Here is a 15,377-nt window from a genome sequence, read left to right on the forward strand (position 1 = left end):
TACTGACACCAGGCTATGCCCTCCGTAAGATTCCATATGAACTGTGCAGAATCAAAGGCTCATTTTAAAGTCTGCCACTTCATCAAGACACTGTCTTACCCTGGGAGAGGTTGCACTTGAGGATAGCTCCTATTCTGACCCAGGCCACCGTTTCAACTCAAAATGGGGAGTATGTGTGGAATAAAAACCTGAAGCAAAAGAGAAATGGAGTGAAGGTTACAGAAGGAGGAGGTGATTGTGTGGGGAAAAGAACATCTGGGAAGAAAAAAGGAGAAATTCTTAGGAATTCTGAGGAAGCCTCAGTGTAGAAGTCTGAGAGGTGTTAAGGATATAGATGCATTGTAGCTTATTTCTTCTTATCATCCCTTCATTTCTAAGAATTACTGTAGTAAATTATATTAAGGCTTTGTGAGTAATTTTACTGATATCTTAAGAAAATGAAAATTAACTAACTGGGCTGAGATCAGGAACTTGAGGAAAAAGCGGAAATGGTGTGTTGGGAAGATATTCTCTCACATAGTCTTTATAGTGAAATATTTCATAGAATCATAGAATATCTCAAGTTGGAAGGGACCCATAAGGATTATCAAATCCAACTCCATGCTCCTCACAGGACAACCTAAAACTAAACCATATGACTAAGACCATTGTCCAGATGCTTCTTGAACTTTTGACAGGCTTGGTGCTATGACCACTTCCCTGGGGAGCCTGTTCCAGTGACTGACCACCACCCTCTCAGTGAAAAACCTTTTCCTGATGTCAAATCTGAACTTTCCGTGACATAGCTCCATTCTATTTCCTTGTGTCCTATCACTGGTCACCAGAGAAAGGAGATCAGCACCTCCCCCTCCACTGCCTTCCTTGAAGAAGTTACAGCCTGCAGTGAAGTCCCCCTTCAGCCTTCTCTTCTCCAAGCTGAACAAACCAAGTAAACTCAGCCACTCTTTCTAAGTCTTGCCCTGGAGGCCTTTCACCATCTTAGTCACCCTCCTCTGGACACACTCTAATAATTTGATGTCCTTCTTATATCGAGGTGCCCAAAACTGCACACAGTACTCAAGATGGGGCATACCACTACTCGAGTACTAGGGAGGAGAAAGGTCATCTACTTCACTGAGGAAGGGCCGAGTGGACAGTGGGCATCCCCCTGACTGACCAGGACTGTATCATATGCAGGCCCATCCTACTGTAAAGTATGACTGCATTTTAAGCAATAAAAACTAGCATCACCTCTAGATACATGCTAGCACAGTCAATGGAGAGGTGTAACTGGAAAGCAGGTGTGATAGACTTTGATGTACTCAAGTTTATGTGTAGAAAGCTTGTTGTTCTCATTTTAATTATTTGTGAACCTTTTTAGCTATAAATTATTTGAAGAGTATTAGCATTCTTTTTGACTGTGCAATTCTAATGAAACAAAATAAACAGTATGAATCCCATTCTGCACTTAATAGCTCCTGTCTGTCAGACTGGAAACTCCCAATGTGCTCACCTCTGTTTCTTTAGGGAACCATTTTCTCCATGTCTTCTAAAGACTTTCTCCAGAACATCTTCATTTTTCACTGTGCAGAGTGCTGAGGCCATTATGCTTTACGGGGATAACCAAATCTGCTAGACGCTTATTACTTATTCTCTTATGGTACAAATGATACTGTTCTTTCTGTGATGCTTTCTGTGATGTACTTCAGATACAGTCAACAGCAAACGTTGACTACTTCTGTCAGGCACTGCATCTCTGTGTCTGTCTTCAATTCTTTGTTTCTTCCTTCATGCTCCGTTTTTTTCTGTAAATGCTATTTATTACATACTGTGGTCAGCATTTTGCCAGATCCATCTCACTGCATTTAATTACACTGTGTTGAAGAGTAGCTGAGCAGTTAAGAGAAGTTGAATGCTCACAGAGCCTTGCTATAGGTTTTTTTTTCACCAGCCTGAATGTTGAATCATTGAATATCAGCTGAGTTTGAAATTTACCTGAATATGTTTTACTATTCCAAAGTGATTACTCAGTGGCCCTGATTAGCAGCAGCATTTTGTAATACCACTTAAGGCTTTATCATCGTGGAGTACTGCCAGTAATAGTCTTTAATTCACTTATATGTACCAATTCATCTCTGTCAGGTTTCTATTAATTTCTCTGCTGTTTTACTTTGTTCCTATCCCCTGTATAATAAGGCATGATTTTCACATTTATGTAGCCAAAATAAAATAAAATTAAATTAAAAAATTAAATCTTCAGCAAATTAACTGTGGTCTTTTGATTTGAGACAACTGTGCCATCTCCCCATTTACTTTCACATTTAATCCACTTTTCACAAGTTAATGTATTTAGGAAAATCTAGTGGCTCAAGTGACCAAGGGGCAGTAACAATTTTCCTGGCTAATTTAGATGAAAAGTTTCAGGATTAGGTTAGGTATATTAACTGCAAAGTGGAGGATAGGTGTGGAATTAAGACTTTATATGTTCATGCACACACACATGCACATACACACTTGTGAAAAGCCACACTACATTCAGCATTATTTTTTTTCATCAGAATGCTGACCAGTCCAAACAGTTGGGTTCAGGGTTGGCACTCCAAATTTCTGTGATGAATCAGTGTCTGTGATTGCTGTTGAAGCACATCCAACTGTCTATTTGTTCTTTCTTTTCCATTGTAAGGATTGGTGCAAAGCATCAGGAGTTACGGCAAAAGCAGCTGAGAGGCCTGAGTGATTATTCTACTGGTCCTGGAGGACCTGACATTGATGATGATGAGACGGATCCAAATTATGCCAGAGTAAACCACTTCCGAGAGACTTATCCAGCAGCAAGCGTCTACAGGCCATCATCACCAGCAGTAGCAGAAACCTTTGTATTTCCACGTGATTCTTCTTCAGCACCAATGGAGAGGGAGCACTTGGAAGGACTGTATGCAAAAATAAACAAGCAACACTATCCACAGACTCCTGGTGACAGGTAATATTGCCACCCAGCATTGGGTGATAGCTTGGTGATATCATAACAATGATAGCTTGGTGAGGAGGGAGCCTGGGGCTAGGAGGCAGGAGGCTGTTCAAATGCCCCAAACCCCTGTATTTAGTGACTAGAAAGCCATGGATTTCTTCCTAACCAAAGCCATGATTTGCTGCAGCAGTACCCCCAAAGCATTTGAGCAAGGCAGCAGTCAAACAGAAATCATTAAAGAAAAGTCCATATTTCACAAACAGAATGAATGAACTGACTCTAGTCCAATTCCTGCACTGCTGAGAGAGTGTTTTTCCCTATTTCAATTGGGAAAAGTTCTTACCCTGCAGCAAAAATAATCTTTGTTTTCAGATCCCTTTCGATCCTGTTGATCATCAAGTGCCTGTTAGTAACAGGTTTTGTATGATAGCATGATAAATTGCATATGTTTATGGTTTAGTTTTCCCCAGCTGTGTGATATTACGCAGTTTCAATTAGGTTGGGGAGAGGACTGGGAATCATGGCATTTTTATGCAGACTGTGAAGTGTGGCTTCACAAGACTGATTGCCTTTCACAGCCTTTCCAATAACCAAGTGGGAAGGAAAGAGCAATTTTTAATCCTTACTGTCAAGCTTCCAGGTTGATAGCATTAAAGAGAGATGGTCAAGTTTTTCCCTGGGTTAAAAAGAATACAGAAATTCCTTTGAGTTGATGATGTACCCACTATTAGGATGATTTTAAAACTGGTTGCATCTGGAATTTGGGGCTAAAAGAGCGTAAGACTTCATTACTGTCATGGCATTAATATATCAATGTTGAGTTTTTTAAAACCAGCCTATGAGTCTGTAGGCAAGATATACAAGTCTATGTGAAAAGAAGAGCTGACAGAGTAAGACATGGGGGACTCGAGGAATTGTTCACGCTTAGAGTTCATATTACAATCTGTAACGTCTACCCATAGTCTCAATCTGTGCTATGTGATACCACACTTGTTAATTTTGGAGAAATATATGAGCACAGATACAGGAGTGTTTTCAGTTTGTGGCATCATAGTACTTTAAAAATGTCTACTGAGTCATTGTTATAAATAGTAATAGAAGACTTCTGACAAAAATCTGAGTTTGTAGTGGGGAATGGGCCAAGTATCTCTTTTTTTCACCTAAATACAGTATGGTAGAGATCTTTCCAAACAAAACGACATTGCTGATTTTTTTCTTCCACATTATTAACTCTTCCCCTACAGCGTAAGAGTGAAGAGGGTGAAATAAAGACATAGTGATTGCAGCTTTTTGCCATCTAGAGGGTTTTGCTTTACTAGAAAAGTCTTGAGGCAATTGTTGCTTAAGTCACACGAACATTTATGTATAGTGAAGGGATTGGAAACTGAGTTCATACTAACTCAATAAACAAAGATCGGGGAATTCATAGTAGGAGGGATTCTCAATTTAGGTTCATGTATTTTTCAAATATAAATATATACAGATATAACTAAGTTGGAGTAAGATATTGTCATAAAGGTTGCTTCATAATTTCAGTTTTAACAGGACTTTGTAGCTTTACATTTTAAAAATGTCATCAAGTGTGGTCTATACATTGTTTTTCCATGCAGCAAAAAGAAATGCTCAAGTCTTTCCCTCTGGCCTTTTCTTTTTTATACGATTGTTTGTACTGTGGTTGTAATTACACTGAATGAACTCTTGACTTGCTGTGTGGACAAGATTGAAGTCCCAACCAGGTTTGGGATCCTGGATTTTAGTGTTGTTTTATCTGTAATTGCATGATAACATGATAACTCAGTGAAAAAATAAAACCAAAACATCTAACAGGCAAGCAAATTTACCTCATATCTGATCCTGTGATCAGAAGCCACACTGAGAGACTGTTCCATCTGTGTTGATTCTGTACTAAAGACAAACAGTCCACAACAACTTGGCTTTGTTGAATTCTTCAGGCTTAGAGAGGCTGTTTAACCAGATTAGGAAAAAATAGGAAATGTGGGATTCTTATTAGGCTGCCTTTGTTCTTTTTTTAAATCTTTCTTCCCTTTGTCTCAGAGACAAAATGTTGTTGTTATTCGCCAGCAAAAATGTGCCAAACGTGAATAATTCTACGTGAATTTATGCAGCGGGTCCTGAGGTCTCAGCCAGCAGTTGTTGAATATAGTGGCAACTTCAGGCAAGGAAATCTTTCTGTTCTAGAGGGAGAGTATTGAAAGGAGAAAGAGATGTGGAAAGAAAAACCCCTGGATAACATGTTAATTACAAAAACAAATCTGCTTTCAAGGGTCAAGTATGAAAACTACCTTGTCTGCCTTAAAATGATGGGAAAGGGCTATAATGGATGCTTATTAGCCAAACCAAAGTTATTTTGTGTTTGCAGGGCTGAACATTTATCAACACATTTGTCATGTAATAGCTCATGCTTTGGTCTTACTAACGCATGCATGCTCTCTCTCAAAGTGTTGCTATTAATTTTACTTTAGATGGATGGCTTTTTCTCCCACCTCTGACTTTCAACTTGTAACGTAGTGTGTGGAGACTTGATCAGTGACTAAAGTAAATGGGTTGTGGGGTAGAAGGGGGATTTCGACACAGAGAGAATGGATTATTTCATTTTGGTCTGGAAATTCCGGTTATATGTCATTATGATACAGAATTAAAACTCATCATTTGAAACAAGAAGTTAATTTTTATTTCATTTTATTTTTGCAGAAGAACGTATTAACATAACTAATGGATTTTAAAATTTTGAGACCATTTGTAAAGTAAGAAGCTTAGTGAACAGATGAGTGCTGTTCACAATTTGCACACACTCATCTTCCCTTTTTCTCATCACCAGAATCCCATCGAGTGTTCCTGGTTCATTCTTCTCAGTAGATTTGCAGTTTAAACTGAGAATCTCCCTCAGTATGCAGAAAAGCAATGGGCTGCACATGTATGAAGTCTGTTGCTTTAATCACTGTGAAGCATGTTTGCTGCCTCCGAGCACTGCCCCTCAGGGCGCACACAGACCTGCTTCACATTGCTGCTTGCATACTAACGTCCCCTTTACCTACACGTGCATCTGGCAGCTCAGAGGGGTTTTTGCTTTGGATTTTGGGGAGATTGGCTTTGTGTCTTATATGCAACTGTTGTGTAACGTTCTTCTGCACTGCTTCACAATTGTTGATTTTCATTCCGACAAAGACTATATTCAGTGAAATAGATGTAATTTTTTGTGTATATTTTGCTGAAAGCTTTGGAATTCTTAACTAAGAGAGGTGCTATATAAATGTAAATTGTCCTTATTAATGAATATAGTGAAAGCATTAGCATGATCAGTGTATTCTGTGAATGTTACGTTAAAGAGAGTGAAAAAAAAAAAAAAAAAGCTGGCAAAAATCACACATTTCTTTGTAAATCAAGCATTTCTGTGTTTATTTCTAATTAGCCACAATTTTCTCTAATGCAAATGGCATCCCGAAGCGTGGTGCAGCCTGCACAGCCACCTTGTGCAGCTGGAGAACTTGCAGGGTCTTTGCTATATGAGACGCTATATGTTTCCCCAGCCTGCGACAGAGGCTGGGTGATCTGTGGCCCATATGTTCCTGAAACGAGTGGTAAGTCACATCTCTCTGAGTTTAGTCATCAAGGCTGTATCATGACAGTGCTAAGTTGCACCATGGCAGAGCCTAGGTGTCAGACCAAAGCCAAAAGAGCATATGCACAACACTGTTATCACTTAAATGTCAGGCATGTCACATGGTGCAACCCTGTCTCATGTTTCGAATAAGCAATTTCCTCTTTTTTCCTCCTTTGAACATGGTGCTGTCAAGTATATCCAAACACCCCGAGTACATCTCCGGAAAGGTTCTGAAGACTTTGCTCAACTTATTTCCTCAGCCCAGAACTATGAAACATTTAAAGTCTGATGCCAAACTCATTGCCAAGTATAATTCTTCATTTATTTATGTGTCTTATCTTGGGGAATTTCAAAGTGCTGGTCTGACAAAAATGAACAGTTTTCCTTTGTTTAGTGAGAATAGAGTCAGAGCTGTATCTTGTTGCAGAGTTCAAAAAATACTAATAAAAAAATCCAGCACTATTTTATTACATAGGAGTAGAATCCAAAGCCCCAGTCTGATCCAGCTTTCTGGTTTTGGAGATGCTATGCTGGGTCCCACTGTGCAAGATCTTGTACTCTACAATGTTAATTAATTAATTAAAAAATGGATCTTTCTTATTTCAGGGTAAAAGGTTTCTTATGGAAACTCACACTCTTCCAGAATGTTCAATCTAGCAGCATGCAAAGCTGAAAATGAGGAAAGGAAACCCTGGCTCTGCCCCTCACACCCCACCCTGAGAGCTGGCCAGAGTCATGAGGGAGAGGGGCAAGACATTGAGCAGTCTGCCTCTCCCTGGAAAGGATCAAAAGAAAAAAATTCTGTGTGTGTCCTGAGAAACCAAACGGCAAATGTAAACTAAATGTAAGCATGAGAGGAGAGGAAAAAGGGTCCAGAGTTTTGAAATTTAGCAAAGGGAGCATTTTTTACTAAAAAGCAGGCTAAATACTTGTCTTTTGGGCAGGTGTAGGTCACTCCCATCCTGATCAATCCAAGGCCATAGGAATCCAGAGCTGCACAGAAAAGGCTTTGTTCAATAAGGGCAAGTTAAAGTTGCCCAGATATGTTACTTAGCCCTATATGTCTCATAAGCCAGAAACTGAAGTTTTCTTGTTCTCAGTTCAGGGTAGTGTGGGCATTGCTCATTGTGCGTCCGTGTACACCACCTTTTGTTACTGACTAGCAAAAAAGCAATCCACTGCTGTAGAAGTGGATGGTCCTTTAGTCAGGAATGATTATTCCTTAAGATGGATACGGTTGAGGCAATGTAGAAATTGAATGAGGCTGTGTAATATTTACGTACCGTTTGCCACTGTACCTTGTGTTATGATGGAGAGATGATTGAAGTCATGCATTGGAATATTTTGATTTGCAAAGTGTGAGAAGTTTAAGCAAGAGATGCACTCTCTTTTGCCATATAGCCTCTTCTGCTTGGTGTCCTAACATCATCTACACTGTTTCCTTGTCCTATGCTACCCTATATCCCCTGAGACTCTCCTCTGATTCCTCTGGAATTTATTCTTTCTGAAATGTACCACAGGGACTTCTGAACCTTTGGTTGTGATCCAGTCATTGTTCCCCATAATGTTAAAACCAGACACTTAATGTTCAACAACTTACTGTCCTTCCTGGCTCACAGATTCTGATAATAGTTAAATTCAAACTGGCATTGGCAAGTACAGCAGAGATTCGGTGGTTCCTGGGGGCTCTTAGTACACTATCCTGCTCACGGAAGCCCCTTTGGCCACCAGTTCTACAGAAGTATAGGTTGTACCATTGAAGTTACTGTGTTTTTTTGGTCCTGATACTATTTGCAATTTTCTTCCTCAGAAAGTATTGAACAGGTGCGGCGTACTCGCTGTGCTAACTAGGGAAAATGTTGAGTGACTGGATTTTCTGGGACATGTTTAAATGAGCCTTGGTTTTATTTCCCACCTATGTGGAATATATATATATATATGTGTGTATATGTATATATATATATATGTGTGTATATGTGTATATATATATATATATGTGTGTGTGTGTGTGTGTGTAAAAATGGTAAAATTCAAGAAAAACTACTTTACAGATAGACTTCAAAGTGCTTCAAGTGAGGAACCCCTCATCCAGATCCTCCCAACTTTGGGACCCTAACCCCACAATTCACTTCTCATGGAAACTCCAGGTGTTGTGGAATTCAGGTGACCCTGAGCAATTTAGAGTGTTTCTAAACATGAGGAAGTTGTCAAGCTTTAACTAGAGCAGAGCTGCCACTGCCATGTAGTATGTGCATGCTTGTTTGAGGCTGTGCATTCTTCAGTAGAAATAAATTCTGTCAGGGATAGTCACAAATCTGCCTGCATGCATCCTGCCTGCTAGGGTTTGCATTTGGATCGCCTCACTTATTGACAGAAGTGTAAAATTTTATATACTGCACTCCCACAACTCCCTTGTGACTGTCCTGCTGCAGATGCTGGTGAGCCTGAGTTTTGGCAGCTGTGTTAAGCATTCAGGTTAGTGGGGGTTTTCTTCCCCTCCAGCCCTGTCTTTTCTTATGTGATATATTACTGCATGGAATTATTTCACGTTAATTCTGCCTGTTTATTGGTAATGTCCCGTTCTTTCAGTCATTTGGATGCAAATGCAAAAGATAGGTCCCTGGAGAAAGAGCAGGTCTGTTGCTGGAAGATGAGACCATACCAGAGGATACGGAGTGGAATGCAGATGGTGTTGTCAGCCTCTTAAATGTACAAATAAAGACAAAATGAGATTGTCCATGCAGCTGGAATGAAATCATATGGCCTTGCATGTGTTCCTGCCATAGCGTATTTCCTAGTGTGAGCAAGAGATGCTAAATTCTCTTATGCAGGGTATCGTTTGACCAAAAGTCCATACTTGCTCCTTTAATGAGCAGCAGAATAATGTGTGTATGTATTAACTTTTCTTTGCACCATATTTTTTTTAACAAAACACCATTTAATTTTAAATGCTAATATGTGTGTATGGTTAATTAAGAAGCCAGGCTGGTAAGCTCCAAGAAACAGAGGAAGATCATTACACTTCTGCTCATAGATAGCTATTTGTGAACCAGCTGATAATGTGCAAAATTAAGATTTCGTAAGTGGCATTTTAAATGAATGGTTAATGGCTGAACATTAATTAAACAGTCAGAGTTGTTCAAAAGAGAAGCTGTTAAAATCTTGTTTATAGGCCAGTCACTTCCATACTTAAAGTGCAAACCCTAATAGCATGTGGTATTTCCATTTAGCGGGCAAGCAATCTAACTAGGATATTTTCCTTGAACAAGGAAGTCTACCTTACTGGATACACAGTGTGGATAGGTTGATGTAGCATTGTGTACTGTGTTTTCTTCTTCCAAATTCATAGTTATCTGGTAGCAGTGCAGACAAAGAAATGCATCTTCTGAGAATTTGGTAATCATAAATAAAATTGCTAAATCTTATTTTAATTAAAGTGTAAGGGACATGGTTAAGTCTGATGTGGTTCTATTTTCCCGCTACTCTCCAGTAGTCTATTCTACTTCATATACTTTAGGGTTTTTAAAATGCCCAGCTTTACATTGCTTCAGGTCATCTTCTGTCAGAATGAATCCCTTTGGCCCCATCATTAGCCTTGCAGAATTGCTCTAGCTAAGAAAAAAAAAAGGTATGTTTTTAGTCAGGTTTATTCTGTACTGCAATTCTTGTTAAATGATGAATGTTAACCTAATCCCATTTCCCTGATTGAAGAGAAACAACAAGCAGAAGGTCATTATGCTGCTCACAGTTGTGAGGCTTGTCCTTCCAGCAAGTCCTTTGCCAAGAAACTGTTTGTTTTTCTTTTGTTTACCCTTTCTCTCAGCCCAGTTCGCAATTTTTTTGTTAACTATCTGCTGGTTTTCCCCCAGCTTCTTGACACAGTCATTTTGCCTTACGATCTACTAGCTTCTGGTTATGCAGGTAGTTCCAGAGAAAGCCCTGGTGACTTGGCCTTGTGCAAGCCTTGCCATGTAGCCCAGTGTAAGATGAATCTGCATTGCTGACCTCAGAGAACTCACACTCTATCCAAAACCATGACTTTCAAAAAGTCCTCTCCTAAATTTTTTCCTAGCTTCTACTAGTTAAGCAGAAGAAAGGGATTCTTTCATTCATTGCAGAGATAATCTTGGTTTGGTAAAACTGACAAGTAGATGCGGGTATGGGATTTTGTTGTGCTACACTTTTAGGTCTCTGCATATGATGAATCTGTCTTACTTGGAGGTAGACCAAGTTGGACACGAGGAGCACAGATTAGCTCATGTATGAGCATCCGTGTGTTCAGACTCCAGGTGATGGCATGAGCTCACACCAAGCTCTGTCCTCACTTTTCACTTTGGTGGAGATAAATTAGTGGCTTCTGGTCAAACTATTTAAAAAAAAATAATCAAAAGTTTAGTGGGAGACAAGAATCATTTCCCAAAAATCTTAAAGTAATGACAAAGCATTAAGTTTAGAGGAGAGGAAAAAAGGGCTATCACTGCTTCAAAATTCTGAGTAGTTCCAGTTAGGAGAGCAGTGATATCTGTCTAGTAAAGATGGAGAAGTAACTCTTAGATGTGACAGGGAAAATGAATATAGACTGACTGGAGTCATGGGAAGTGTCTTCATTTCTGATTGAGGTTATCCAAGGACAGCGAGACCTGTGCTAACAGGTTCCTCTGAGCTACAGGTAAAGCAATCCCCAGCCCTCCTCCTCATTAAGCAGTGAGGAGCATTACCGAGTCTTGAGAATCTTCAAGTGACATCCCACAATTGCTCATACGTTCTCAAAATAAACATTCCATTGGTTTTTCTCAGTTGACCAGGAAACTCTTAGACCAACTGAGATGACTGCAGCACAGGGAGCCATGGGGCCCACCTCAGACCCCCAGGAACAATGCAGTAACTCTGGTAGGGTTCTCCAGCATGACTGCTCATGTCCACGCAGAGTGCTTAGATCTGTTTGGTACTCATGCAGCTTGACTGTGTAGTAGAAACCTTACAGTAGAAACTGTTGTCATCTCTACATGACCATAAGACGTAGGAAATTCTTGCCATACACATTTTTCTGCAGTCCTAGTTTACCTGGAGTTTACAGTGTCAGATCTTTAAGATTTTTCTGCTAATCTTAATTCTTCTGTTCCATTGAGTGACTAAGCTTTCAGCATAATGAGATATAAAAGATCTAACAGGGCCACACATCTGACCTCAGAATGAGTCGATGGGAACCTTCTCATGGAGGGTTCAAGCACCTAATAGCAGGATAAAACAACTGCTCCTAAAAGAGTCTAGGACCTTGCTCCCTGCTTGTGTCAAGATGCCAGTGGTGAAAGGTTACCCAAGCACTTAGTAAGCAGCATTGCTGACAGCAAGTATAGACAGAAGCATGAACAAGAAGATCTTTTGGTTAGCAGAAAAATGTAAGAATTGATGTTGCTTGAAAAGCTGAAAATCACTCAATATTGTACTAGCAAAAATATTGGGAGAACTGATGAGATACGATGGAAATGGCTTAATAGACAACAAGGTGCTGAATAAAAAGCGAATAATTGTGATTATTGTCTGACAGCTGTGCAGAGCATATAGTCAGTGACAAACTCTAAAATGTGCTATTTTTCAATCCATGATCACAAGTCCACTGGCACAGACAATAATCCAAGGGGTCACACTAAACCAAGAAATAGTTTATTGTTTCATCAGCTCAAGTCTTCTGACACAGTTAAGCTGGTATATACTCTGAACCTCTGTGACTGTTCTTGCGTTCCCACAAGGACACCTGACACTGTATGGAGTCCACACGCACTGTGGCTAAGGAGCAGGTTCTCTGGCAGGCCATGCAGCAGCAGAGCCTTTGTTGACGTTGATCAAGGTATCAGTATTGATCTTGGGATGTGCTAAGAGAATTGTGACTATTTTGTGCAGAGTGATGTTAGACTTCCATAGAAAATGAAATAACTTGTCTTAAACTACATTGTGGCCCGCATCTGAGAGAAAGTGAGGTCTTTCATGAAGACAGAGGGACATGAGAAAATCATGTTGCTTCAGATAACCATGCTGGTTATCTTTTTTTAATCACTAACTTGTCCTTGATGTCTGGAAGCCATTTTTATAAAGCAGTAGAGAGCAATTGCATGAAAGATTTTATACTCTTCAGTTGCCTGCAAAACAAGCAGCTGCCTTCATTTTTTCATTCCACCAAGCTGAAGTGAAGAAAACCAAAAAGCAACTCATGATACAAAAGATACAAGAGAAGAGCGAGGGTGAGATATGTCTAGAAAGTGCTAAAAATGAAATAAATATATTTGTAGAGCAGTAAATGCCCTCTTTATTTTTTCCTGTTCTTGTTTCTCTCCAGTTCCCTACTTCTGTACCAATAGGTCAGTGTGACAGTTTTGCAGTGTCACACTGATGCATCTGTACTCTGGGAGTTTGTTAGCCCCTTCCCTCCAAGTGTCTTGGACGCAGTGAGGAGAAACAAGAAAGAGCCAACTAACGTTTTAACATTTCAAACAACATCTGATAGTGCAGTCTTTAATCCATATTTATAGTTTAATTTCTTCATTCACTTAAAATTTTTATCTTAATAAATTTTTCAGCATAATAGTATCTTAGGGGCATTTCTTCTCAAACCAGTATTAACTAGAACATGTCCTTCAGCTGTAGAGTTTATCTGTTATAAACACTGCTGCCCTTAGGAGTTTGATGCCATACTTAGTCCTGGATACGGTTATTACCTTGTACATGGGAATCAACTGCAAATTATCATTATGGCATTTACATAAAATGCATGGAAAACAATTATTTTGAGTCTGGCCCATATGTTTAAGCGTAGAACATGTTTCTAATGCAAGTGTTGTACATGGCCTGGCAATTGAAAATTAAGCAACAACACACCTTCAGAGGGATGAAAACACATTCAAAATGTGGTCTATCTTGCGGCAGGGCAGGGAGGGGGTAACTCTTTTTTTATTCTTGAGTCACCATAATGCTCAATAATTGTCTGAGAGGACTGCTTTAATTGCGCACTTGTATGCTGTAAGTGTGCTGCTGACCAGGGGACCTGAATTGCTGCTTCTCTGCTCTCAGGTAATGACAGGGGAGGCCTTCTGCGGCTGGAGACCCTGCTTCAGGGATCAGCAGATTCTGTAACGTAACAAAGGGGTGTGAGGTTGTGGAGGAGGGTTGAGAGACATCAGAGCAATAAACCTGTTCCTAATCGTTACTGATTGTCAGTACACAAATTACAAGCAGACAGTCTGAATTCCTTCACCTGAATAAGGTGGAGTTTTCTTCCTTTAACATCTTCTGCTGTCCCTGATTTGAAAAAAACCAGGACACAATTATTGTGTGCTTCTGTATACAATGGCAATGTTTAAGCGGCAGCTGCTTCAGAAAGGGAGAGTAAAGGGGACTAGGGGGAAGGGATTGATCTTTCCCTCCTTTTCTCTGTAAATACCACTGTCTGCATCACTGGTTATTCTTTGACCTCTTTTCTACAGAGCTTGAAAAGTGTCTTGCACTTAGTGACATGTTCTGGCTCCAAAACTGAATAGGCAGAAGTCAAATTCTCTTTCTTTGAGCACTGCTACAAACAGATTAGCAATCTAAATGTAATAAGTGCTCAAGAATTCCTCCCAAAATTTAGCCTCATTAGTCTGAGTACTGGTATATTTTACATGTCAGTGTGACTTCTGAAATGATTAACAGTGTTCCTTCATACCTTTTTGCCTTTAATCTGCACTCTGCCCACTATCTCATACTATTAGCTGTGGCAAATATACCAGATGTCTGAGCAGCTTCATTGTTCTGCTGGTTTTCTTTTCAAGACCATCATGCATAGATAGACGTTAATTTCTCTTTTGTGTTAAGACCTGCCCCTGAGGAATAAGATTACCAGTGTTCAGTCTTTGGCCGATAGAGATACGGAGGTCTCATATCTTCTGAATCCTTTGTCTCAGTTAATGTTTCTACTAGCTCAGTGCATTTATAGTGGAGGTCTGTTCTTCTGTAATGCCCATGAAACCTTAAATTAATGTCCCCTGACTTTAGGAGAACAATTTTAACATGTTTTCTAAATGTTTTCTTTATTCCCAGGGTTGAGAAATGATGCACAAAGACACCTGCTCTTCCAAGTGGGTAGAAATTGAAAATCATGCCAAGAAAAATGCTGTTTCTTAGAAAAGATTCAAAATATGCATTGTTTAAAGTGTGGCATAAACAGAGTAGATTATGTAAGGTTTGTGGGCCCTTGTTTGGGATGAGATCACTCACTCATGGGTCCATAGCTTCTCAACTATCATATTTAGTCCTTACATCTAAAAAGCAATGTATGAACTACTGGTTTCCCCATCGACTTTGACAAAGATAGTTAGGAAGCTACAGGCACCGAATCAGCACAGCTCCATTCAGTGCTACATGAGAGCCACTGTTGTGTTTGGGTAACACAGCGGTGGCTCCAGACCTCTAAGAAAACACTTTTCTTTAAAATGGGTCAGGAAACAACCGATTGATTTACAGGTAACAAGTGTGAATATGTGTTTACTGGGAAGAAAAGTGACAGTTCACATCTGAATATAGATAAACACATAAATTTGGTAGTGGACGCTTCATTTCTGTAGATGTAGGTAGTAACATGTGGTAGTCACTGCATATGATAAGATCGCAGCAGTTGCTGCAGTACATGAAATGCAAGAACAGATGAAATCATTAACGCTTTTCTATTGTATCCTGTCTTATTTCTGGTAACTTAGTATGCCTAGTACTTAATGGGGCATATCTTTGAAAGAACCAGCAGGTATGATGTTCTGGAAGATGTGAAAATCTGCCACC

The 15,377-nt window shown here is 39.7% G+C and overlaps 1 protein-coding gene across 1 annotated transcript in view; it reads left to right on the forward strand.

Moving 5' to 3' along the window:
- The window catches only part of PARD3B (par-3 family cell polarity regulator beta), a 494,000-nt gene that overhangs the window by 410,051 nt on the left and 68,572 nt on the right, over positions 1 to 15,377 (forward strand). Inside the window, exon 23 of the mRNA XM_026853194.1 lies at positions 2,663 to 2,959. Within this exon, the coding sequence (XP_026708995.1) occupies positions 2,663 to 2,959 (297 nt within the window). The remainder of the gene's footprint in view (positions 1 to 2,662; positions 2,960 to 15,377) is intronic.

Source organism: Athene cunicularia (genome assembly GCF_003259725.1).
Source record: "Athene cunicularia isolate RWA chromosome 7 unlocalized genomic scaffold, athCun1 chr7_part2, whole genome shotgun sequence".
In the NCBI taxonomy this organism is placed as follows: domain Eukaryota; kingdom Metazoa; phylum Chordata; class Aves; order Strigiformes; family Strigidae; genus Athene; species Athene cunicularia.